This window comes from Bubalus kerabau, chromosome 3 (genome assembly GCF_029407905.1).
Source record: "Bubalus kerabau isolate K-KA32 ecotype Philippines breed swamp buffalo chromosome 3, PCC_UOA_SB_1v2, whole genome shotgun sequence".
Lineage (NCBI taxonomy): Eukaryota > Metazoa > Chordata > Mammalia > Artiodactyla > Bovidae > Bubalus > Bubalus kerabau.
In genome coordinates this window covers 71,864,224-71,891,098 of record NC_073626.1, presented here as the reverse complement: position 1 = coordinate 71,891,098, position 26,875 = coordinate 71,864,224, and the positions used below count along the sequence as shown (strand labels likewise).

At 43.3% G+C, this 26,875-nt stretch overlaps 1 protein-coding gene across 16 annotated transcripts in view; it reads right to left on the bottom strand.

Moving 5' to 3' along the window:
• TTN (titin) overlaps window positions 1-26,875 on the bottom strand; it is a 276,446-nt gene that overhangs the window by 23,649 nt on the left and 225,922 nt on the right. For all 16 annotated transcript variants that reach the window (XM_055572076.1, XM_055572078.1, XM_055572080.1 and 13 more), the window contains 13 exons: window positions 9,702-26,807; window positions 8,807-9,103; window positions 8,110-8,697; window positions 7,715-8,017; window positions 7,305-7,601; window positions 5,723-6,010; window positions 5,311-5,610; window positions 4,319-4,621; window positions 3,924-4,229; window positions 2,048-3,814; window positions 1,448-1,741; window positions 471-758; window positions 52-351 (listed from right to left, as the gene is read on the bottom strand). In XM_055572076.1, the coding sequence (XP_055428051.1) occupies window positions 52-351; window positions 471-758; window positions 1,448-1,741; window positions 2,048-3,814; window positions 3,924-4,229; window positions 4,319-4,621; window positions 5,311-5,610; window positions 5,723-6,010; window positions 7,305-7,601; window positions 7,715-8,017; window positions 8,110-8,697; window positions 8,807-9,103; window positions 9,702-26,807 (22,437 nt within the window). The remainder of the gene's footprint in view (window positions 1-51; window positions 352-470; window positions 759-1,447; window positions 1,742-2,047; window positions 3,815-3,923; window positions 4,230-4,318; window positions 4,622-5,310; window positions 5,611-5,722; window positions 6,011-7,304; window positions 7,602-7,714; window positions 8,018-8,109; window positions 8,698-8,806; window positions 9,104-9,701; window positions 26,808-26,875) is intronic.

Here is a 26,875-nt window from a genome sequence, read left to right as displayed (position 1 = left end):
TTGGAAACTGACCTTATGACATAGTGCCACTTAGTGAAAATGGTCACTTACTGTACTGTATTTGAGCAACCACTGGGTCAGAATCCAGTGGCCTGCTAACACCAAACTTGTTAACTGCAGAAATACGGAATTGGTATTCATTTCCCGTTATCAGTTTCGTGGCTGTATAGCTGAGGGCTTCACAGTTGTCCTCGATGAGCGCCCAAGCAAGTCTGCTGGTTTCCCGTTTTTCAATCAGGTAGTGAGATACAGGGCCACAGCCGTCATTGAGTGGCGCATCCCACCACAGGGTCATCTTCTCGCCAGTTATGTTGGTGAATCTTATTGGCCCAACTGGTTTTCCTGGTGTATCTGTAAGAAAAAGATTCTGGAGTTAGTTTCTTTTCCCTTATCCATTAAAATGCAATCAGGCCTGTCTTTAATCCAAGTTCTGTACATTGTGAGATTAAGAAGCTATTTTAGAGTTTTACCTTGTACTCGCACTGTAATCTCTGCTTTTGTGCAGCCAGATGCGTTTTTGGCTTCCACTCTGTAGACACCACGATGGTCCCGGGTGGCATCTCTAACAAAGAGGCTGGTGGATCCAAGGACATCGGTTATTTCCATGTTCATCTTCTTCTCAATTTCTACTCCATCTTTGAACCAGGTTACTCTAGGTACTGGTCGTCCTTGTACCAAAGCTTTAATTCTAAGGCTCTCTCCAGACTTAATAGTGATACCATCAAAGTACTCAGGGCCAAATTCTACAGTTGGTGCAACTGTAAAAGAAATAGAATTATATACATTAACTTGGTTTAATAAAGACATAAACAAACATGTTTTTCATTAGCACCATATCATAAAGCCTGGAAGGGTAATCCTTATACCAAAGGCTATATGGAAAGTATGATTGACAGTTGAGAATTTAGACTCCAAGGTTAAACATTTGCATATTGTTATCTCCTTTGTTATGTTTGTCATGTTATTACTCTTGAATTTCCACTTGTAAAACGAGGAATGAAATATTTGTAGGTCATCTACTTCCTAATACTGCTGCATATTCAGACGAGTTGCTGTTCCACGCCATCAGCTGCACTCAGGCAAAATGATAATTGTGCTGTTGAATTTGTGTTGTATTTTTGTGATTTCAATAGAAATGGACTGTTATTCTTGAGAACTTTATTCTTTATTATAAATGACTGAAATTACAAGGCTAAAACCCATCCCCATTTGCATGCTATTTATGTGGAAATGAAATAATAGATGCAGTAAAAAGTTGATGCTAATCACATCTTTTTCTTCTCTTCATCTGAGAGGTAGAAAAATCTAATTCACCTACCTAACAACCTTTGGTAATCTGTATGAAACATTGATTTTATTCTCATTTTACACACCAGGGACCAAAAATATATATATTTAAAAACGTGAATGTTTTTGGTTACACTGGAAATCAGTCGTAAATGCTTACCATTTTCATCTCTGGTCATGATAACACCAGAAGACTGTGACGGCGGGCTTATGGTTCCAACAGCATTTCTTGCGATTATTCTGAACTCATATCGATCCCCAGGACTGAGTCCTGTTACCGTGTACTGACATTCACTGACGTCAGTAAAGTTGCATCTGGTCCAGCGATCGCTCCCTTGCCGTTTCTCGATGCTGTAGGCCACTATCTTACTGCCTCCATCACGCAGCGGTGGGTTCCACTTCAGTGTGATGGTTTCCCGGGTGACGTCAATGTAGTCAGGAGTGCCAGGTGGGTCTAAAAATTATATGAAAGTTAAAGGTCTCATTACTTCTGTAATCAACTCTTAATCCTCAATGGAAGGGGGAAAAAAATGAATAAATCCCCCAAACTCATTATAGCCATTAATTGAAATTTTTTGGTATCAGAATCTTAAAAAAATTTTTTTTAATTACTTTATTAGACTGATTTAAAATCATTCCTCTTGCTTTACCTGACCAACTCTAGTGTCAAGAAAATATGTGAGAAGGTGATACGTGGAAGAAAATTAGTAACACCTTAGTTGCTGAATGAAATATACTGGAATAATCTTCAGTCACTTACCTACTGGGGAAACAGCTAAGGTAAATTTGCTTGGGTCGCTAGGTGAGCTTAGGCCAGCAGAATTTTCAGCGAATACACGGAACTGGTAATCCAGGCCTTCCATTAATCCAGTAGCTCTATATTCTCTTCCAGATATTGGTGACATATTAATTCTTTGCCAGAGGATGCTGTTTCTTTCTTTCTTTTCAACATGGTATCCAGTAACTTCTGAACCACCATCATAAACTGGAGCATCCCAAGTGAGTGACATGCCGTCAGAAGTCACATTGTATGTAACTGGCTTTCCCGGGGGGCCAGGAATCCTGAACTGGTGTTTGGCCAAAATGATGTTTGAGACAAGTGGTTGGCTGACTCCATATCTGTTTTCTGCCCTAACTCTAAACTGATATTCGGCATCTTTGACTAGATTAGGAACTTTGAAAGTTGTCCGGGCAACGCTGGAACACACCATCTTCCAATTAGTTTGTGAAGCTTCTCGCTTCTCAATGCTGTAACAGGTAATTTCACCTCCTCCATCATCATCAGGCACATCCCAGGACATGATGACACTATCGGCCTTGATTTCATCGAATCGAATGGGCCCTTTGGGCTTAGATGGCGGGCCAAGTGTGATGACTGTAATGGGATATGTGTTTCGACAGACTGCGTTATCGAGAATAATGGTGTATTTCCCTCCATTCTCCTTCTTCGCATTCTTTATACTCAAAGTAAGTTTGTTTTCGGTTTTACCCAAACGAACAAGTTCACTTTCTTTCAGTGGCAAACCGTCTTTCAACCAACTGATAGATGGCTTGGGTTTTCCTTTATAAGGTAGTTCGAGGTGCACATTATGTCCGATTCTCACAGCGACTTGTGCCCCTGGGATTTCTGACAGGTCAACTTCAGGTGGAATTACAAGTTCTTTCACTGTAATTGGCCCAATAGTGACACTGTCACTCAGCCCTTTCTCATTTCTGGCAGACACTCTGAATTCCAGCTCTGACAGTTCCTTGAGCTTGCCGACCTCAATTTCACATGTCTTACTTACGCCAGCATGTGACCACGCTTGTTCCCCTTTACCTTTCCTTTCCACAATATAATCTGTGATTACACTACCACCATCGAAGTCGGGCTTGGTCCAGCTCAGCGTAACAGATGTCTTTGTTGAGTCTTTCACAGAGAGATCGCGTATAGGTGCTGGTACCTCGGCAGCCTTCACAGGCTCTGTGGTTTCACAGGGTTCCCCAATTCCAATTTCATTCACTGCAAAAACTCTGAAGAAGAACGGAGTTTTCTCTGACAAATCTGTTACTTTAAAGGATGTGCTAGAACATTTGTGTGACACGGAAGACCATGTTCTCTTGGTGGCATCTTTCTTCTCAATGATGTAATTAATTATAGGAGATCCTCCGTCAATGAGAGGAGGGTCCCAGAACAAAGTGACTGTGCCTTGAGAAACATGTTTAACCTGTAGGTTTTGGCAGGCGGCTGGTGTGTCAAGCACTTTAACACTCACAGTTGACGACTTTGGTTGACCAACACCATTTTCTATTGTGAGAATATATTTGCCTGTATCATGGCGAGTGACTTGAGGGATAATGAGTATTGAAGATGAGTCAGTGTTTTGAATGCTGTAGCGGGCATCACTGCCAAGATTCTTCTCATCTTTTCTCCATGTGACAGTAGGTGGAGGTCTGCCTTTGAAGGGAACTAACACGTGTACATCTTCGCCAGCTTTAGCTATAATGGAGGTCCTGAAAGCCACGTCCAGGTCGATCTCTGGTTCCTCTGTAGACATAAAATGGACATATACAGTGAATTTTAAAGCAAGGAAATGAGTGATTTCCTGGAGGGTCTCTATTAAAATAAAAACATAATCATATCAGTAGGTACATACCCAGTATGTCTTTGGCTTGTACGGGTTCAGTCATTGCTATAGGTTCACCTTGTCCGGCACAGTTTACGGCAGACACCTGGAAGTAGTAATTGACTCCGGGACTCAGGTTCGATACCACATATTCTGTAGTTCTGACGTCTCCTTTGGTAGAGACAACAGTCCATTCCTCTTCCTCTCCTTGTCTCATGGCAACAACATATCCAGTAACAGCACTGCCCCCATCATAGACAGGTTTACTCCATCCAAGAGTGATGGAGGATTTAGTTGAATCTGCAATTCTTATCTTAGCCGGTGGGCCTGGTGGATCTGGAATGGACAGTCACAATACCGTAATTATGCAATTATGTACAACTGGGCGACATGAAAGATGACACAGGTGAAGAGGCTGCACTCACCAATAGGATCAGCAGCTTTGTAGAAGTCAGATGGTTCAGAAAATGGACCCTGTCCAGCAGCATTTACAGCACAAACTCGGTATTGATAGTCACTGTGTTCCGTGAGTCCTGTCACTTTCTGTCTGGTGTCACGGATTGTCTCCTTTAGGACTTTAAACCATCCAAGACTCTTCTTGTCTCGTTTCTCCAGGATATAGCCGCTTATGTCACTACCACCATCTGCAACTGGCCTGCTCCAGACAACAGTCATCGAATTCTTGTTAATCTTTGTCACCTCTGGCACGCTTGGAGGCCCAGGTGTGACTGTTTAAAAAGGAAGAGGAAAATGAGTTAAAAGAATCAACATTACTGATAGATTCTACCTTTTAATCTTCAAGTCCTACTTAAGAATATTTGTCTCATTTATTATATTTTCCACCTGGTGAAAAGGATCATTATGAGAAGTGATATGATGAGCAAGAAAATAAGTCAGTCAATCTCTGGAAACTATTAATAGCTAGCAGAATAGTATTTGTTTACTTATTAATTTATTTATGGTCACGTCACACAGCTTGTGGGATCTTAGTTCCCCTGGCCAGGGACTGAACCCAATCTCTGCCAGTGAAAGCATCAAGTCCTAACTGCTGGACTGCCAGGGACATCCCAGTTTATTTTTAAGTTTTCATGAATTTTACTCATTTCAGTGAGTAATGATAGAAATTTGAGAGATGAGATGCTATCTGAGCATATAGACATTTGTAAATGGATTAGTAATGGCTGCATGAAGAGTAGAAGAGTCTTGAAGATAATCTAAGCCAACATTTACCAAACTTGCTGTTGGAGATACTATTTAGTACCTTGAATCAAAACAAGGTCTCATTTATTTCAAAGCAATTACAACTAATACTCAAGGAATAAAATGATCACCTGGTAGAATTTGATACAATGAAAATAAGTAAATAAATAAATTTTCATGTATTTGATTTTAGTTTTCTAATGAAATCGTATCTCACCAAACGCATTCCTTGCTATCACTGGGTGAGATTCCAGTGCATCACCAATTCCATATTTGTTCACAGCGCGAACCCGGAAGATGTATTCATTTCCTTTGATAATTTTGGTGGTCTTAATGATGCACTCTTCCAAATTTTCAGACACCATAGACCACACAACGCGGCTTGTCTCACGCTTTTCCACGATGTAGTGAGTGATTTTTGCACCACCATCATCTGCCGGAGGCTGCCAGAGAAGAGTTATCTTTTCAGCAGTGACAGTCTTAAATTCAATTGGTCCACCTGGAGGTCCTGGTTTGTCTGTCAATGAAAGAACAAAATGGTATATTAATAAATTTAGAAAGGTTTCTAATTTAAAATCATTAAATTTTAGGCAAATGAAATATAATGTTGGCCTGCATTCAGCACCTACCAAGGATCTGCAGTCTAATTGTAGCTGAGGCTGAGCCCATGGCATTCCTTAGTTTTAATTCATAGGTTCCACTATTAAGGCGAGTTGCATCTTTGATGAGTATAGATGCAAGGTCAGTGGTATTTTCGACACACACCAGTGCATTGGTTTGTAACTCTTTGTCATCTTTATACCACTCGATTGTAGGCTCAGGTTTGCCAGAAATGCCAGCTCTGAGCTTCACAGATGTCCCTGCTCTGTATTTGACAACTTCTGTATATTCTAGAGGCAAATCAATTACAGGTGCACCTGTAAGAAAAACAGATCATAAATATTTAAAAGATCACAAGGATGAAGAAAATAATCTCAGCAACTTCAAAGTAAGCTCATTGGCCTTTATTAAATAATAAATGTACACACGGTAGTTCTAATCCCATTTCTATTTTATATTTAATTTTATAAGCTACTCTTCTATCCCAGATGAGGAAGAAAGATTGTGAGCAAGCTCGAACCCCAGTGACAGCACTAATTGCACAGGGATTTAAGTGCCTTTGAAATGTAAAGTCTGTTACGTGTTTCATTCCAGTAATGAAATGGGACACAGAACAATGATCTGTTGTTTTTATTTCCCTTCCCAGTTCACTGGTATTCAAGTGGGGGCAGTTTACAGCAGACCCTTAATGCTGAATTCTCTACTCACAGAGCTGTATACTCCCCTGGACTGGTTTTGTGCCAGGCTGCTTACAAGTTTTGAGAAACAGAATTAATGTGACTTGCTTCACAGTCTCACAAATACTGACTCAGTGTCTACTAAGCCTGGTTCATAGAGAGAGGCCCGAGGAGTCTCATCATGAAGATGGAAGTGGGTACTTCTGCCACGATACCACAGAGATTCCCCCTTGGAAATGGGGGACTTTTAGAAATGGCATCATTGGGTACCTAACTCTTGTGAAATTTTAGTTTTTAAACTACTGTTGAGTTGAATGTGCTACTTATTTTCCAGTAGTGTATTTTGGGATGTGTATGTGTATTTTGGACAACAGCAATGTAGAGAGAATTCTGAAGTCTGTTTGAATTTCCCCTCTATCATTCATAAGCTGCTTTGATGTTGGGGAAGTTATGTATGCACTCTAAACCTCACTTTCTCTTCTGTAAAATGAGCTAATCTTAAGGTTGTTAGAACTAGGGGAGAGAACTCATGGAAGGTACACAGCAAATGTTAGCTACTGCTAATATTTATCATCATTAACACCTCTGTTTAGTTTTTCACTTGTTTAAGAGGAATATTCTCTGAGCATCCAACCATCACTTTAATTATTGATGCTGAAAATTTTAAATAGAAACATGAAACATAAACTAATTCATATAATCAAAGAATCATAAAAGACTGAAATCCAAATCTCATGTTTTAAAGTTAAGCCAAAAGGCCTGGGATGTTATGGAATTTTCCTAAGACCACCCGCCACCCCAGGTAATTCATAATTTCTCCTAAATATTTAACAAGGTACATAGTAAAAGTTATCCTATAGATTAGGACCAGAAAAAGTAAGATAGAATATTGAGTTAAATTACTGCTGTGGTTCAAAGTACTAAAAATGCTTACCATAAGAATCAATGCACGTGATGGGGCCTACAACCTCGGATGGATTGCTGATGGACCCGACAGCATTTCTAGCAAAGACACGGAATTCATACTGGGCATTCTGAGTCAAGCCAGAGACCGTGAAGTGAGTCTCGGTAACGTTGGTAAAGCTGGCCTTGGCCCATCTGCCATCTGGAAGGTCTCGTCTCTCAACCATGTACCCTGTAATCTTGCTTCCTCCATCAAAAGCGGGTTGTTGCCATGAAAGGTTGACAGAGTTCTTTGAAATGTCAGTGATACGGACGTTTCTTGGGGGTTCTGTGATAAGATAGAAAGCAGATTAGTGGCACTCAGATCATTATTTTACTTTGCAGAAAGAAGGTTTGCATTGCTAGGTAGTCAGAACTGTCCTTCTTGTGACAAATACATACCGCAGGCATCAATGGCTAGGACTGGTTCCGAAGGATGGCTGGGTTTCCCAATACCAGCAGCATTTTCTGCATACACCCTGAATTCATAGATTAATCCGGCACTAATTGTTGTGACTTTGAAGTGAGTTGTGCGGATGACCATTTTGTTGGCTTTTTGCCATAAGATACTGTTTCTGTCTTTCATCTCCAGGTGATAGCCTATAACTGGACTGCCTCCACTGGACACTGGTTCATGCCAGCCCACGGTGATACTTTCTCGAGTGACATTGGTGACCCATGGTGTAGATGGTGGTCCAGGTTTTGCTATGGAAGACAGAAATCCCATGGTTAATATAGACCTTTCAGACATTTTTGTATTTGGAAATGTGGGATCTTTGAGCAGTTCGACAACTTACTGTATGGTAGTTTGACAACCACACAAGCTGAATCTATGTGGTCACTGATGCCAAAGCGGTTTTCTGCCTTGATGCGGAATTGGTATTCTTCTCCTGTGGTCAGTTTCATGACTTTAATCATGGTTCTTGCAACTGTTGCAGACACTTCCGTCCATACTGCAGTACTTGTCTCTCTCTTAAGTACAATGTAATTGGTAACCTGACTTCCACCATCATACTTAGGTGGCTCCCATTTGAGAGTCACGCTGTCTTCAGTTATATCCCTTATCACAACAGGGCCCGTTGGCGGACCAGGTCTGTCCAGTACGACGATGTTAATGAAAGCTTTGGTCGTTCCACTGGAGTTGGCAGCTGTGATCTCATATCTTCCAGCATCAGCGGCAATGCTTTCTTTGAGATTGATGGTCAGGTTTTCAGCAGTAATTTCAGTATTAAATCTCATGGTTGCTTTCAGTGGGACACCATCTCTTGACAAGGTCACTTTGGGCAGTGGTTTTCCAGAAATCGGAATGTCAACTTTAAGGTTTGAACCAGCTCTAACATAGACGGTATGGCTTGGGAAATTCTTCATGTCAATTTCAGGTGGTTCTGAAGAATAAGAGTAGAGAAGATGAAGGTGAAAAAAGTGTTTTTTCCAAGTTGACTTAAATCAACACAAATAATTTCAAATTTTGCTTCTACATAAAATTAAACATACCTAGCTGCTCCTTAACAAGGACAGGAAGCAGAAGCTCTCTGGGGTCACTCAGGCCAGCTTGGTTTTCAGCAAACACCCGGAAAAAGTATTCAGAATTCTGCCTCAGACCAGAAACAACATGGTGGGTTGACTTTACCACCGCACATCTCATCCAGGTCGTCTGTCCTTTTTCTAGTGCTTCAATGACATAATGCACAATTCTGCTTCCACCGTCATGCTCTGGCTTCAACCAGGCCAGGGAAACACTGTCTTTGGATACACTTGTTACTCCAAGTTTTTCAGGAGGGCTTGGCTTTTCTATGAAAGTAAAACATCAGAAGAAAGGGAAGATTATTGCAACATTTTTCCCCACATGTGTTCTTCCTGCCTTGTCAAAAGAAAAAATTTTAATGAAGGCATACAATTACTTTGAGACTTCCTTACTTTTTATATGATCAGTTTAGCTTCCGAGTCAAGCAAAACTTTCCCAGGCTTTGTCATTTTATATCACAGCATGTCATAGCATTCAGATCAAATAAGCAGCAGCAAATGACCCAATTAAATGATTAAATTTATCCCAAATTTATTATGGGTAAAAAATGAGGAATGAGATGAACAGTGGTATAAAATATGTAATTTCTGCACATCCATGATATATATATATGTACATATATATGTGCAGTCAAGTTCAATTATACTTAAATCCAACATATATTATCCATCTTCATCTATGTAAATTTCTACTTTTTTTGTAAATCAATGAAAAACTTTCTCTATTAGTAAGAATTTCTTTTATGCCATAGTATGAATCACTTGAGGTGTGAACCAAAAGCATTTAAACAGTAATTAAAATGATTCACACTATTCAAGGAAAATGAATATGGATATGTAGGTTTTCTTTGTTCTTAAAACATACCTGTTATTTTTACTCCTTCCTTCGTTTCGGCTGGTACACCGACACCAAACTCATTTTCTCCAGAGACTCTGAAGTAGTAAATTGCCCCTTCTTGTAAATTGGTAATTTTGTAGGAGAGGCGGTTACAGTTGTTGGTCACAGAGACCCATGCTTTCTTACTGGCCTCCCGTTTTTCTATGTGGTAGTTCTTCACTGGTGCTCCACCATCATTTTCAGGGACATCCCAGGATAATACTGCAGACTCTTTGGTGACATCATGTACAGTAATGCTGGCTGGAGGACCAGGAGAATCTAAAACTTTGACGACCAAGGTCAGTGAGGCAGCATTCAAGATGTTCTGAATCATTAATGTATATTTTCCAGAATCATTTCTGTTGGCGTTTTCAATAGTCAGTGATGTTCGAGACTCTGTGGAGTCAATATAAGCTCTAGTGCGGAGGTCAGTGTCTGGTTTACTCCAGGAGACGCTGGGTACTGGTCTTCCTCGGAAAGGCACAGTCATGGTAAAGGAGGCCCCGGCCTTGACAATCAAGGTCTTCCTCATTTCTGTGTCAAGATCAAATACAGGTTCTTCTTCTCTTTCCTTTGCTATCTGGGGATCGGAGCTATCACTGGGATCACTAGCACCGACCTTATTGATAGATCTCACTCTGAAAACGTATTCGGCTCCTGTGGTTAGTCCACTTACTGTATATTCAGTGCCTCTTAAGTTCTGAATGGCAGTTTGCCAGTCAGTTTCATCAGATTTTTTGAATTCCACAGTGTATCCAGTTATTGGGGCCCCACCATCAAATAAGGGCTTAACCCAGCCAATAGTTATATTGGTCTTGCCTGAGTCCATGACATTGGGTTTGGATGGAGGAGATGGTAAGAACACAGGATCTTCTGCCCGAATTAGGGGAGAGGTTTCACTTGGAAGGCTCAGGCCTGCAGCGTTTTCTGCATATACCCGATATTCATATTCACACCCTTCACGAAGTCCTGTGGATTTCACTCTCAGATCATAAACTGGTTTTTTGTTTACACGTACCCATCGTAGGCTGTTTTTCTCTCGCCTCTCAACGATGTAACCAGAGATTTCGCTGCCTCCATCACTCTCTGGTCTCGACCAGCAAAGTGTCATGAACTCTTTGGTCACAGATGTAACTTCCAAAGATGTAGGTGGACTTGGAACTGTAAATGGATCAAGGGCCTTTACAGCCATGCTCTCCAGGGACTCGCCAACACCGTATTTATTAACACCTGTTACTCTAAAGATGTATTCATTGCCCTTGAGTAACTTGGTCACTTTACAAGATGTCGTCCTTAACTCTCCTTCACATATAGTCCAAGCAAGGCGACTTGTCTCACGTTTTTCTACAATGTAATAGTCAATAGCTGCACCGCCATCTTCTTGGGGGGGTCCCCAGGAAAGAGAGCATTTCTCAGCAGTGAGGCCGGTTATTTCAAGTGGTCCTGCAGGTGGGCCAGGCTTATCAAGTACCTTGCAGTTAACTGCCATAGACCGAGTTCCAGCAACATTCTTCACTGTTAGCACATACTGCCCAGAGTCTCGTCGGACACAGTCTTTCACTGTTAGCAAAGTAGTGTAGTCCGTTGACACAATTTCTGTTCTTGCTCTCTCTTCAATTTCTACACCATCCTTGGCCCAGGAGAGTATTGGCAGAGGTCGCCCTGCAACGTCTGCATTGATCTTAAGGACCTCTCCAGCTTTGACAACAATGACATCTCGGAATTTGACATCCATCATAATTCTTGGAGCCTCAACATCGTCTTTAACTGTGATAGGTCCAGTGGATTCAGATGGCTCACTAATTGAGTCAGCAGCATTCCTTGCAAAAACCCGGAATTCATAACGTTGATCTTCAGTGAGTTCAGTTACTTCAAAGTATGTTTCTGGTACATTAGTGAAGTTGCATTTCAGCCACCGGCCGTCTGGTAGTTCTCTACGTTCAATGATGTATCCAGTGATCTTAGCTCCGCCATCATAATGTGGTTTTGACCACTTAAGTGACACTGATTTCCTTGTGATATTTGTGACTTCAGGTTGTCCAGGAGGGTCACAGGGGTCTCTTGCAGGGACTGGCTCACAAGATTTACTGCATTTACCAATTCCAGCAATATTCTCAGCATATACACGATACTCATACATCAGTCCTTCATCAAGGCCGGAGACTTTCATTTGCGTATCAGCAATGAGGGTTTTATTTGCTTTTGACCAAAGAATGCTGCTTCTTTCTTTATACTCAAGGTGATAACCAAGTACTCGACTTCCTCCATCATTAACTGGCACTTGCCAGGTGACCAACATGGTGGATTTTGTGGCATGCACAACTTTAGGAGTACCAGGAGGACCCGGGGGGCTGAATGGATACTCGGCAACTACAGCAGAAGAGTCACTGTAGGAGCTCTTTCCAAAGCGGTTTTCTGCGCAAACGCGGAACTGATACTCACTTCCTGTTACTAGACGAACTATTTTAATGGATGTTCTCGCAACTGCTTGTGAAACTACATGCCATGTTGTAGAAGTGGTTTCTCTCTTTTCAACGATGTAATTGCTAATCTGGCAGCCGCCATCATATTCTGGAGGATTCCAAGAAATGGTTATGTTGTCGCAACTAACCTCATCAATATGTATAGGTCCGGGAGGTCCTGGTTTGTCAAGCACAATTACAGTAATAGGAACTGTTACGGATCCAGCGCTATTTGAAACACATAATTCATACGTGCCAACATCTTCCCTTGAAGCTTCCTTAATTATTAGTGATGTTACAGTCTTTGAAGAAGAAACATTGACCCTAGTTGTCTCTTTAAGGGTCTGACCATCTTTTTTCCAGCTTACAGTAGCTTGAGGTCTTCCTTTAAATGGAACATCAATCTTCAGTTGGTCTCTGGCCTTTACATTGAAAGTATTGAAAGGAAGCTCAACTGAAGGCTTTATTTCAATATCCCTTGCAATTACTGGCACTCCAAGTTGTCTTGGATCACTTTTTCCTTTTTCATTAATTGCAGCTACCCTGAAGATATACTCCTCTCCAGCAGTTAGGCCTGATATAGTTGCTTCTAGAGTCTTCACTTGTGTGCAGATGCTCCATTTTTCACTCCCTTTAGTCTGCATTTCAACTACATAACCAGTAATTTTGCTGCCACCGTCACTTTCTGGTTTCTCCCACTTAATTGTAGCTGTGTTACGGGTCACATCGACAAGAGTTACTCTTCCAGGTGGGAGGGGTGGTTCAGAAGCTTTAACAGGTTCAGTTGTTTCAGCTGGCAAACCAATTCCATATTCATTGGAAGCCAAGACTCGGAAGTAGTAAGAACACCCTTCTTGGAGATTTTCGATTTTAAAACTGTTCTTTGTGCAGTTGTTTGTAACAGTAGCATATGCTTTCCGTGTTGTTTCTCGTTTTTCGACAATGTAGTTTGTAATCTTAGCTCCGCCATCAATAAGCGGTGGTTCCCAGGCCAGTATCACAGAGTCTTTCTTCACTTCTCTTACAGTCAGATTCACAGGGGCACTTGGTGAGTCAAGAACTCTGACGTTAACAAAAGCAGTTTTAGAGCCACTGTTGTTTTCTAGTGTCAGATTATACCGACCGCTGTCAAATCTGGTAACGTTATCAATTACCAGCATTGTGTATGAGCTGGTCACCTCAATCTGGGCCCTGTCAGTGAGAACACCTTCGGCCTTTTCCCATTTCACTTCAGGTTCCGGGCGACCTTTGATAGTGACAAATAAGCGTAAGGTAGCACTCGCACGCAGAATGACCACTTTTCTGAGATCAGCATCCAGTTCTATTTCTGGCGGCTCTTGTCTCTCTTTAGCAGCAACTGAACCAGGTATAGTTGCAGGCTCACCTACGCCTTCAGAGTTGATGGCACAGATACGGAAGTTATATTCAGTGTTTTCTTTAAGCTCGGTCACTGTGAACTGCTTTCCTTGTAGTCCTGTTGGTGGAGTACACGTTGTCCACTCATCAGCAGTGGCTTCTTTGACCTCAACAACGTAGCCCTTAACAGGCGCACCACCGTCATAAATTGGTTTATTCCATGCCAGGGAGACAGAAGATCTGGAAGTGTCTGTCACTTTGGGATTACTTGGTGGTCCTGGTGGATACAGAGCATCACATGCACGATAGAAAACAGAAGGCTCGCTGGGTTCACCCACGCCAGCTGCATTTTCAGCAGCAACTCGGAATTCATAGGAATGCCCTTCAGTAAGGCCAGTTACCCTGAATCGAAGATCTGTTAGTGTTTTCTTGTTGCACTTGGTCCATCTAACGCCTTCCTTGTCTCTTTTTTCAAGAATATAGCCCTCAATTTCAGCACCTCCATCATCTACTGGGCGTGCCCATGTTACGACCATAGAATCTTTGGTGATTGCTGAGACTTCAGGTGGTGAAGGAGGACCTGGTGGTTTATAAGGATTACGGGCTATCACAGGCTCAGATTCCAGCGGCTCTCCAGTCCCATATTTATTCACAGCCATGACACGGAAAATGTACTCATTACCAGGAAGAAGTTTAGTGACTTTGTAGTTAAGGGCCTGCACCTCAGTTGAAACCTGGGTCCAAGAGAGTCTGCTGGTCTCTCTCTTTTCAATGATGTAATGTGAAATACTGGCACCACCATCTTGTAAAGGTGGGTTCCAAGCCAGGTAACATTTTTCAGCAGTAACCCCAGAAACTTTCAGAGGCCCTTCAGGAGGCCCTGGCCTGTCAAGTACCTTTACAGTGATGGGTATAGTCTTGGTACCACCAACGTTGCTGAGTTTCAGGATATATTGTCCTCCGTCACTACGTATACAATCTTTGACAACAAGGGTTGTCCTCTGAATAGTTGACTTGATTTCCATTCTGGCAGCTGTTTCTTCAAGCTCTCTTCCATCTTTTGACCAAACGATATCAGGGATAGGTTTGCCACGGATATCCGCTTCCAGGACAAAAGTCTCTCCTGCATGAACAACGATGACATCTTTATATTTGGGATCCAGTGAGGCATTTGGTGCGTCAATTTCATCTCTTGCAGTAATGGCGCCAGTACTCTCGGATGGTTCACTAAAGTTGCCAGCTGCGTTTCTTGCAATTACTCTAAATTCATATCTTTGGTCTTCCACGAGTCCACTCACTGTAAATTCAGTATCTAATACATTGGTAAAGCTGGCTTTCATCCAACGGCCATCAGGTAGATCTTTCTTTTCTACAATATAACCTGTTATCTTGCTGCCACCATCGTAGGCGGGTTTCTTCCATTTCAGTGTGACATTGTTTCGTGTAATAACAATGGCTTCAGGGCGACCTGGTGGGTCACAAGGATCACGAGCAACAAAACATTCCGACACTTTGCTTGGCTTGCCGATGCCAACAATATTTTCAGCAGAAACTTTGAACTCGTACTCAAGGCCTTCATCAAGCCCAGTTGTTTTGAATTTGGTGTCTTGAATGGGAGTCTTATTTAATTTGACCCATAAAATGCTGTTCTTTTCTTTCTGTTCAAGATGGTAGCCGATAACTTTGCTGCCTCCATCATTAACTGGCTCGTGCCATTGCACAAGCATTTGATCTTTTGAGACGGATGTCACAAAAGGAGTGCCAGGTGGTCCAGGTTCTTTAAATGGATATTGTACAATAACCGGTTTAGAATCCAAGGGGGCGCCTTTTCCATACCTGTTTTCTGCAAAAATTCTAAACTGGTACTCACTGCCCGTCTTCAGTTTGGTTATTTTAATTGTCGTTCTTGCCACTGTTGCGGATACCATGTGCCAAGTGGTGGTGGTTGTATCTCGCTTCTCTACTATGTAGTTGCTTATCTGGCAGCCACCAGTATAGGCTGGAGGTTCCCAAGATATGACCACAAAATCTGCACTAACTTCGTCAAACCGAACTGGTCCAACCGGAGGTCCAGGCTTCTCTAAAACGATAATACTGAGATTTTCGGTTGCGGTACCCGCACTGTTTGTTGCCGTTACAGTGTATTTCCCAAAGTCATCTTTGTTACTTTCTTTAATGTGCAAAATAGTTGAAGTAGCTGTTTTCTCAACATTTACTCTTGTTGTCTGTTTAAGAGGCTCGCCATCTTTGACCCATGAAATTTCAGGTCTTGGCCGGCCAATAACAGGAATTTCGATTTTAAGATCTTCACCAGCTTGGACACTGTATGTGTTAAACGGTAACTTAAAACTAGGCTGTATAGTCAAGTCTTTGGCTATGACGGGAACACCAAGCACTCTCGGATCGCTTTGTCCTTTCTCGTTGTAAGCCTTGACGCGGAAGTGATATTCTTGCCCAGAACTCAAACCGGTAACAACTGCATTACAGACTTTGGATTCAGCCACGACACTCCATTTTTCTGTTCCTTTGGGCTGCATTTCAACAACATACCCCAGAATTCGGCTCCCACCGTCATGTTCAGGTTTCTCCCACATCAGGGACGCACTGGTCTGGGACACATCAGTGAGTGTGACCTTCCCTGGTGGGGAAGGAGGTTCAGATGCTTTCACAGCATCAACAGTTTCCACTGGAACACCAATTCCAAATTCATTTTCAGCCATTACTCTAAAGTAATAAATGGCTCCTTCTGTAAGATTCTCCACTTTGAGGCTTGTCTTGCTGCATTTATTACTCACATTAGCATATGCTTTCCTGGTTGATTCACGTTTGTCGATAACATAGTTCTTGACCTTTGCACCCCCATCAATTAAGGGTGGGTCCCACACCAGAAGGACAGAATCTTTTCTCACTTCTTTGACTGCCAGATTCTGTGGTGGTCCTGGGGTGTCAAGAACTTTCACAGTTACAAAAGCAGATTTAGACCCACTGCTGTTTTCCAGCTTGAGAATATATTTGCCAGCATCATTTCTATCACAGTTATCTATTGATAGTTGGGTATAGTTTGCTGCTTTTTCGATTTGGACCTTATCTGTGAATTCACCTTCCTCTCGAGACCAGGTGATCTCGGGTGTTGGGCGACCTTTGAATGGAATGTGAATTCTGACAGATCCACCAGCTCTTACAACGATTCCTTTCCTTAATTCAGAGTCGAGGTCAAGTTCAGGCGCTTCAAGTTTATCTTCTGGTTTCACAGTACCAGGAACTGCTGTAGCCTCACCTAAACCAACTTTATTGAGGGCACAGACCCGTATTTTATACTCTTGGTGTTCAGTGAGTTTTGAAATTTCAAATCGAGTGGCTTTCAGGCCAGTCTGGGGAGTAACTATTTGCCATTCTTCTTCATCTGCTTTACAGATTTCTACTACATATCCCAGAATTTCACTGCCACCATCGTAGATGGGTTTACCCCAGGCAAGTGTAATTGAATTTTTAGTGGTGTCTACAATGTGTGCATTGATGGGGGGGCCAGGTTTGAACACAGGATCGCAGGCTTTATAATAAACTGTAGCTGGACTTGGTTCTCCAACTCCAGCTGCATTTTCTGCAGAGACTCTGAATTCGTACTCATGATCTTCTGTTAATCCTGTTACTCTTAGCCTTAAGTCTGTAATGCGGCGTTTATTACATTTTATCCACCTAATGCCACTTCTGTCTCTCTTCTCTACGATGTAACCAATAATCTCACTTCCACCATCACTGTCTGGACGGTTCCAACAGACCGTCATGGAGTCCTTGGCAATGTTGGTGACTTCCAAGCTTTTTGGTGGTCCAGGAAGCACGAATGGGTTTTTCATGAGTACTGGTGCAGATTCCAAAGGCTCGCCAACACCGTATTTGTTGACAGCCATTATACGGAAAATATATTCATTCCCTTCTAAGAGTTTGGTAACTTTCAGAGAATTGGTTACAACCTCTGAAGCAACAACAGTCCAGGCAAGCCGACTTGTTTCTCTCTTTTCAACAACATAGTGAGAAATGTCACTGCCGCCATCTTGAAGTGGTGGAGACCATGTTAATGTGCATTTTTCAGCGGTGACTCCAGTAACCTGGACTGGCCCTTCTGGAGGCCCTGGTCTGTCTAGCACTTTTACGTTTACTGGGAATGACTTAGAACCTGCAACGTTGGAAGCTCTTAAGATATACTGTCCACCATCAATTCTAATGGCATCCTTTACAATAAGTAAAGCCTTGAAATCTGTGTTCTTTATTTCATATCTAGCAGATTCTTCAATCTCCTTATCTCCTCTTAACCACTCGATGGTAGGCAGGGGCTTTCCGTGGACATCAGCTTCAAGCCTGAATGTTTCTCCAGCATTTACCACAATTGTGTCTCTAAACTTTGGATCCATTGAAATTCTTGGGAGTTCGACCTCATCCCTGGCAGTTATCGGTCCAGTACTGTCAGAAGGTTTGCTTATTGCACCCGCTGCATTCTTTGCAATGACTCTGAATTCATATCTTTGATCTTCAGTAAGACCTGACACAGTAAACTGAGTTTCAATGACGTTTGTGAAGCTGGCTTTCATCCAGCGACCCTCAGGCAGATCACGCTTCTCTACAATGTAACCCGTAATCACACTTCCACCATCATATGCGGGTTTGGTCCATTGTAAAGTGATTTCATGTCTTTTAACGATTATTGCTTCTGGGGTTCCTGGTGGGTCACAGGGATCTCTGGCTACATAGCATTCGGAATTCTTGCTTGCCTTGCCTATACCAACAATATTTTCAGCATACACTCTGAATTCATATTCAATGCCTTCTTCAAGATTGATTGCTTTAAACTGGGTATCATGAATAATAGTTTTGTTGACTTTTGTCCACAAAATACTGTTTCTTTCCTTTTTCTCAAGGTGGTAACCTATGATTGGGCTGCCACCATTATTGATTGGTTCATGCCACTGTATAACCATGGAGTCTTTGGAAATGGCTGTGACAAATGGTGTACCTGGAGGGCCTGGTTCTTTGTAGGGATATTGAGCTACAATCGGCTCAGATTCCAAGGCAAAGCTTTGTCCATATCTGTTTTCAGCGAATATTCTGAATTGATATTCTGTACCAGTTTTCAGTTTGGTCACTTTGAGTGTCGTTCTGGCCACAGTAGCAGAAACAACCTCCCATACTGTGGTGGTTGTATCTCTTTTCTGAACTACATAGTTGGTGATCTGGCAGCCCCCTGTATATAATGGAGGTTCCCAAGATAAGGTAATACTTTCAGCACTGACTTCATCAAATTTAACAGGTCCTTTTGGAGGATCAGGCTTATCTAGGGTTATAATTTCAATGGATGCTGTCTTCTGACCAACCACATTAGCAACTGTGATTCCATAATGTCCACCATCATCCTTATGAGTTTCTTTAATACTGAGTACGGTGAGGTCAAGTGAATCAGTGACATTGATTCTTGTAGTCTGCTTCAGTGGAAGATCATCTTTAGTCCAGGTAATAGTTGGCTTAGGACGTCCAGAAATGGGTACTTCTATTTTCAAATCTTGGCCAACCTGTACACTGTAACTGTTAAATGCAGGTCTCACATCTGGCTCAATGACCAGATCTTTGGCAACTATTGGAACTGCAAGAGACCTAGGATCACTTCTCCCCTTTTCATTTACAGCCACAACTCTAAAAAGGTACTCTTCTCCCTGAGTCAGGTTGGTAATTACGGCTTCAAGGGACTTGACTCGAGCGCACTCCGACCATTGCTCACTGTGTTTAGCTTGCATCTCCACAATATACTGAATGATTTTACTGCCACCATCATGTTCAGGCTTTGTCCAGCTCAGAGAGACACTGTTCCTGGTGACATCATCCACAGTGATTTTTCCTGGAGGTTGTGGGACTTCTGCAACCTTAACTGGATCATCAGTGTGGGCGGGAAGGCCAATACCATACGCGTTCTCAGCTGTGACTCTGAAGTAGTAGCTACAGCCTTCTTGGAGCTGTTCGATTTTCCAAGAATTCTTATGGCAGTTTGTCACAACTGCAGCATATGATTTCCTTGTGGCTTCACGTTTCTCAACAATGTAGTTTTTAACTTTGGATCCCCCATCCAACAGAGGCGGCTCCCATGTAATTGACACTGAGTCTTTAGTGATTTCTGTGACTTTCAGATTAACAGGTGGACTTGGTGTGTCCAGAACTCTCACCGTCACAAAGGCAGACTTTGTCCCACTGCTGTTTTCTAATGTGAGAGTGTATTTTCCACTATCGTATCGGTTGACATTGTCAAGAACAAGGGAGGTGAAGCTGCTAGTGCTGTCGATGATAGCTGCGTCTCGGATTTCACCATCCACTTTGCCCCATTTAACTTCTGGTGTAGGACGACCTCTAATAGGAACAAATAACCTTAAGGAGCCACCTGCCCTTATATTTAGAATTTTCCTCAGTTCCAGGTCAAGGTCAATGTCTGGTGCTTCCAACTTTTCTTCAACTATGACAGGTCCAGGGACATCAGCATGTTCTCCCACTCCAGCTTTGTTAACAGCACAGATACGGAAGTTGTATTCATGCTTTTCCAATAGCTTCTCCACTTCTATGTTTGTTTTATTGATTCCAGTCGGTGGAGTGCACATTGTCCATTCACCAACACTCGTGTCACATTTCTCAACAATGTATCCTTGGATTTCACAGCCCCCGTCATATATTGGTTTGCCCCAAGAAAGGAAGACGGAAGATCTGGTAATATCAGTGACTCTGGGGTTGTTTGGAGGTCCTGGTTTATAAATAGGATCACAAGCCTTCTGATAAGCAGAAGGTGGGCTTGGCTCGCTAAGTCCAGCAGCGTTCTCGGCTGAGACTCTGAACTCGTAATTGTGATTTTCTAAGAGTCCGGTTACTCTCAAGCGCAGCTCCCCAATCAGACGTTTGTGGCATCTTGTCCATCTGATGCCCTCTTTGTCACGTTTTTCAAGAACATACCCAAGAATTTCACTGCCGCCATCAAATGCTGGTCTTTCCCACACAACAATCATTGAGTCCTTGGTCACTGCTGTGATTTCCGGAGCCTTGGGTGCATCTGGCACTACAAATGGATTCTTGGCAGTTACTGGCTCAGATTCAAGAGGTTCGCCAACACCATATTTGTTGACAGCCATTACACGGAAAATATATTCATTGCCTTCAAGCAGCTTAGTAACCTTGCAGCCAAGAGTCTGAACGTTAGCGTCAACCACAGTCCAAACCAAGCGGCTGGTCTCTCTCCTTTCCACGATATAATTTATGATATCGCTCCCACCATCTTGGAGTGGGGGTTTCCAAGCTAGTGTGCATTTTTCTGCTGTAACTCCTGAGATAACAATAGGTCCTTCGGGTGGCCCTGGTCTGTCAAGAACTTTGACATTGACAGTGACTGACTTCTCTCCTGCGACGTTTTTGGCCTTTAGTATGTAGCTTCCACTGTCAATGCGTATTGCATCCTTTACACTGAGACTGGTGGCAAAGTCAGTGCTCTTAATTTCTAATCGAGCCGTATTGGAGAGCTCATGATCACCTTTTATCCACTGAGTGGTTGGTATCGGTTTGCCATGAATATCTGCATCAATCTTAAATAGCTCACCAGCATGCACCACAATTGTATCTTTGTATTTTGGATCCATGCGAATCTGTGGTGGTTCTACCTCGTCTCTTGCCGTTATTGCTCCTGTGCTCTCTGAAGGCTCGCTAAATACTCCTGCAGCATTTCGGGCTATAACCCGGAACTCATATCTATGGTCTTCAACTAGGCCAGTTACTTCAAACTGAGTGTCAATGACGTTGGTAAAACTAGCTTTCATCCAGCGGCCGTCGGGCAGTTCTTTCTTTTCAACAATATAACCAGTGATCTTGCTTCCACCATCGTAAGTGGGTTTCTTCCACTGAAGAGTCACGGAATTTCTTGTGACAATGATTGGCTCTGGCCTTCCTGGTGGATCACATGGATCACGGGCTACGTAGCTTTCAGACACTTTACTTGGCTTGCCGATGCCCACAATGTTCTCTGCAGAGACTCTAAATTCATATTCAATGCCTTCGTCGAGGCCAGTTGTTTTAAACTTGGTTTGAGGAATAGGTGTCTTATTCAACTTAACCCAGAGGATGCTGTTTCTTTCCTTGCGTTCCAAGTGGTAGCCAATGACTTTGCTACCTCCGTCACTGACTGGCTCGTTCCAGTGTACTTCCATGCTGTCCTTGGAGGATAGTGTTACGAACGGTGTGCCAGGAGGGCCAGGAACTTTGAATGGATACTGGGCTACAATAGGCTCTGAAGTGAGGTAGGTGCTCTTTCCGTATCTGTTTTCAGCTGCAATCCTAAACTGATATTCACATCCAGTCTTTAACCTGCAAGCTTTTATTGTTGTCCTTGCAACAGTAGCTGACACAATCTGCCAGGTGGTTGTGGAAGTGTCCCGTTTTTCTACAATGTAATTGTTGATAGAACTTCCACCATCATACTTAGGTGGGCCCCAGGAGAAAGTAATACTGTCAGCTGTCACTTCCTCCATTTTAACTGGTCCCGTTGGAGGCCCTGGTTTGTCAAGAACGATAACATTAAGGGTTTCAGTAGCTTCACCAGCTGAGTTAGTCAGTTTAATGATGTAATGTCCAACATCTTCTCGGCATGCTTCCTTTATTGTCAGCAGTGAGTTATTTTCTGTGCTCTCGGCGTTTACTCTGGTTGTCTGCTTCAGTGGCACATCATCTTTATGCCAGGTTACGGCTGGCGTAGGGCGTCCAGTGAATGGAACATCGACTTTTAGGTCTTCACCTGCCAGGACAGTGAAAGTAGTGAACAGGAGTTTGAAGGCTGGTGGAATGACAAGATCCTTGGCAATTACTGGCACACTCAGTTGTCTTGGATCGCTAATGCCCTTCTCGTTCTGAGCAGACACACGGAAAGAGTACTCTTCACCCTGAATTAATCCAGTAATAGTGGCTTCGGTGACTTTGACCGTGGCACACGTGACCCATTTGTCACTGCCTTTGCTCTGCATCTCTACGATGTAGCCTAGAATTCGGCTGCCTCCGTCATGCTCAGGTTTCTCCCAGGAGAGCGACACGCTGTTTCTTGTGACGTCCACCAGCGTTATCTTTCCTGGAGGCAGAGGTCGTTCTGATGCTTTCACAGATTCTGCGGTTTCAGCAGGCAACCCGATGCCGTATTCATTTTCGGCGAGGACCCTGAAGTAGTAACTGCAGCCTTCTTGAAGCTGGTCTACCTTCCAGGAAGTCTTGTGGCAATTTGTTGTAACAGTTGAATATGCTTTCCTTGTCGATTCCCGCTTTTCAACAATATAGTTATTTATTTTCGAACCTCCGTCGATAAGAGGAGGCTCCCATGTCAGTGTGACAGATGTCTTTGTGACCTCCTTTACCTTCAGGTCCTGTGGAGGGCCTGGTGTGTCTAGTACTCTGACATTGACAAATGCAGACTTGCTGCCTGAGCTGTTTTCTATGGTTAGTATGTATTTGCCACTGTCGAATCTGTTTACATTTCCAATAATAAGCAGGGTGTAAGAGCTTGTGGACTCGATGCTAGCTTTCTCTAAAGATTCTCCGTGTTCTCGGGTCCACTTCACCTCAGGTGCTGGCCTTCCTTTGATGGGAACAAAAAGTCTCAGAGTACAGCAAGCTCTTATGGTAACAACTTTGCGCAGTTCGGCATCCAGTTCAATCTCTGGAGGCAGCATCCTGTCTTCAGCCTTTGGAGTTCCAGGAACAAGTGCAGGTTCCCCAATGCCTTCAGAATTCATGGCATAGATGCGAATTTTATATTCCTGGTTCTCTGTGAGGTTGGTGATGGTGTAAGAAGTTGCCTTGAGCCCAGCTGGTGGAGTGACGATCTTCCATTCATCTTCCTCTGGCAGGGCGATCTCAACCATATACCCAGTGATTTCGGAACCACCATCATAGATAGGTTTGTTCCAAGCAATCGAAATGGATGATCTGCTTGTATCTAGAACACGTGGGTTACCTGGTGGGCCGGGTTTAAACACAGCATCACAAGCTTTATAAAACGGACTGGTAGCGCTCGGTGCGCTGATTCCAGCCACGTTCTCAGCCATGACCCGGAACTCATACTCATGTCCTTCTGTCAGCCCAGACACTTTGTATCTTAAATCAGTAAGGGTCTTTTTGTTGCATTTCACCCAGCGTTGGCCTGCTTTATCTCGCCGTTCCACAATGTAATTGATGATTTCACTGCCACCATCAGAGTCAGGATGGCCCCAGCAGACAACCATGGAATCTTTAGTGATACTGGTAACTTCAGGGTTTTTAGGTGGATCAGGAGGTCCGAAAGGATCCACTGCGAGCACAGGCTCTGAGTCCAGTGGCTCTCCAACGCCATACTTGTTTACGGCCATCACACGGAATATGTATTCATTGCCTTTCAAGAGTTTAGTGACCTTTAGTTTTGTTACTTGGACTTCTGAGGCTACATTTGTCCATGCCAGTCTGCTGGTTTCACGTTTCTGAACGACATAATACTCAATTTTGGCCCCTCCATCATCCAGTGGAGGCAACCATGACAGCACACATTTTTCTGACGTCACTTCAGATACAGCTAAAGGTCCTTCTGGTGGGCCTGGTCTATCAAGAACTTTGACATGGAAGATGTGTTTGGCAAAACCACCAGGATTAGTTGCTGTAAGGGTATAGGCACCGCCATCCCTTCTCAGTGAATCCTTGTTTACCAGATTAGTAGAGAAATCTGCAATTTTAATGTCTAATTTCGCTGTGTTTTCAAGCTCCTTTCCATCTTTGGTCCATTCCATTGTTGGAGGTGGGCGACCTGAAACATCAGCTTCCAGCTTGAACGCTTCACCTGCTTTTAATGTAATTGTGTCCTTAAATTTGACATCCACCATTATCCTTGGGGCTTCAATGTCGTCTCTGCATGTGATAGCATCTGATGGCTCAGATGGTGGGCTAATAGCACCAGCGGCATTTTTGGCAATGACACGGAATTCATATGCGGCATCTTCGGTTAGTCCACTGACTGTAAATTCATTCTCTAAAATGTTGCTGAAGTTGGCCTTTAGCCACCGTCCATTAGGAAGATCCCGCTTTTCAACTATATAACTAGTAATTTTAAAGCCTCCAGTATATTCAGGCTTAGCCCATTTAAGAGTCACTGTGTGTCTAGTAATATTGAGAGGAATTGGTTTCCCAGGTGGGTCAATGGGATCCAAAGCTAAAATAGGTTCAGATGGCTTGCTTGGCTTGCCTTTGCCAGCCATGTTTTCTGCAATCACTCGGAATTCATAAGCAATACCATCTGTTAGTCCACTTGATTTGAAAATGTTGCCAGGTACTAATGCTTTGCTTACAGTCTGCCAGAGAATACCATTTCGTTCTTTTCTTTCAACGTGGTATCCTAAAATGGGGCTTCCACCATCAGAAAGAGGCTCGTGCCAGCTGATTGTTATTGAGTCCTTGGTGACTGCAGCCACCTGAGGGGTACCAGGAGGCCCAGGGACCTTAAATGGATAGTTGGCAACTACAGGTGCTGACGTGATGCTGGGTCCCACTCCGTATCTGTTTTGAGCTTTTACCCGGAACTGGTACTCTACTCCGGTAGTAAGGCGAGTGGCTTTGTAGGTAGTGCGTATAACAGTAGTCGCTAGTTCAACCCATGTGGTGCTGTCAGTCTGCCGCATTTCTACCACATAGTTGCTTATGGGTACACCTCCATCGTTCTCCGGTGGCTCCCAAGAGAAGGTGACAAAATCAGATGAAACTTCATCAAATTTGATTGGTCCAGTAGGTGGCCCTGGGATGTCATGGACTTGAATGGTGATGACATCACCAACCTCTCCCACGATGTTCCTTGCTGTTAATGGGTAGGGCCCACTGTCACTTCTGACGCACTCGTTGATGTTTAAGATGGTAGAAGTTGCTGTATTTTCAAAATTAACTCTCTGTGTCTGTTTAAGGATCTGGTCTCCTTTCTTCCACGTAACCGTGGGCTTTGGTCGACCGAGCACTGGAATTTCAACTTTGATGTTGTCACCAGCTTTAGCGATGACTAATTTCTGATAAATGCCGCGGAGATCCAGTTCTGGAAGCATGGTCTGCTCCTTGACAATGACGGGTCTGCTTTCCCGAGGGGCACTTCTCCCTGCGCTGTTCACTGCCATTACCTGGAAGGTGTATTCTTCCCCTTCGGTCAGATTCTTCACAACACATTCCAACCCCTTCACGGTTGTGATGTGGGTCCACTGATCAGAGCCTTTTCTCTGGGCTTCAATCACATAGCCAGTGATCTTACTGCCCCCGTCATGTTTGGGTTTAGGCCATGCCAAGCTGACTGTGCTCTTAGTTATGTCCATAATGTTAAGACTATCTGGTGGTGATGGTGCTTCGGAGGCCCTTACGGGCTCTGTTGTTTCCGTCGGCTCGCCAATTCCATACTCGTTTTCTGCCATCACTCTGAAGAAGTATTCACATCCTTCAGACAAGCCAGTGACTTTATAAGTGCATTTATGGCACTTCGTGGTGACTGTGGAGTAAGATTTCCGTGTTGCTTCTCGTTTCTCCACGATGTAGTTTGTGATGCGTGAGCCCCCGTCTATCAGAGGGAGGTCCCAGTGCAGGGTGACACTCTCCTTTGTGATGTCAGTAGGTCTCAGGTTGAGGACAGGTCCTGGTGTGTCCAAGACTCTGACATTAACGAAGCCACTCTTCTTCCCAGCGGGGTTTTCTATGGTCATCACAAATTTACCAGTGTCATATCTGTTACATTCTGGGATGATCAGGAGTGTGAATGACTCTGTATTTTCGATGTTAGCTCGGTTTTTAAGGTTGATATCATCTTTGGTCCATGTGACTTCAGGGGCAGGTCGACCTTTAATGGGCACGAATATTCTAATACTGAGTCCTGCTCTCACAACAAGAGTTCTTCGAAGCTCAGCATCTAGTTCGAAGTCAGGGGCCATCTCCCGTTCCACAATTTCAACATTTGGAATCACTGCTGGCTCCCCAACACCAGCATCATTGATGGCACTGATTCTAAAATTGTATTTTTCTTTAGTCTCAAGATCAGGGACCACAAACTCAGTGATTCGGAGGGCCGTTCCTGTTGTATCCTTTATCCAGCCCTCATCGCCTACTTTTTGATGCTCTACGACATAGCCAGTGATTTCAAGGCCACCATCATAATGAGGCTTGCCCCATGCCAAAGAAGCAGATTTCTTGGTAGTGTCGGTGACACGTGCGTTTGAAGGTGGTCCTGGGGGATCTGGAAAGGAAACAGGCACGAAAATGTTAAGGGTTTGGATTTGGTATAAATTAAATACCAGCACTCCC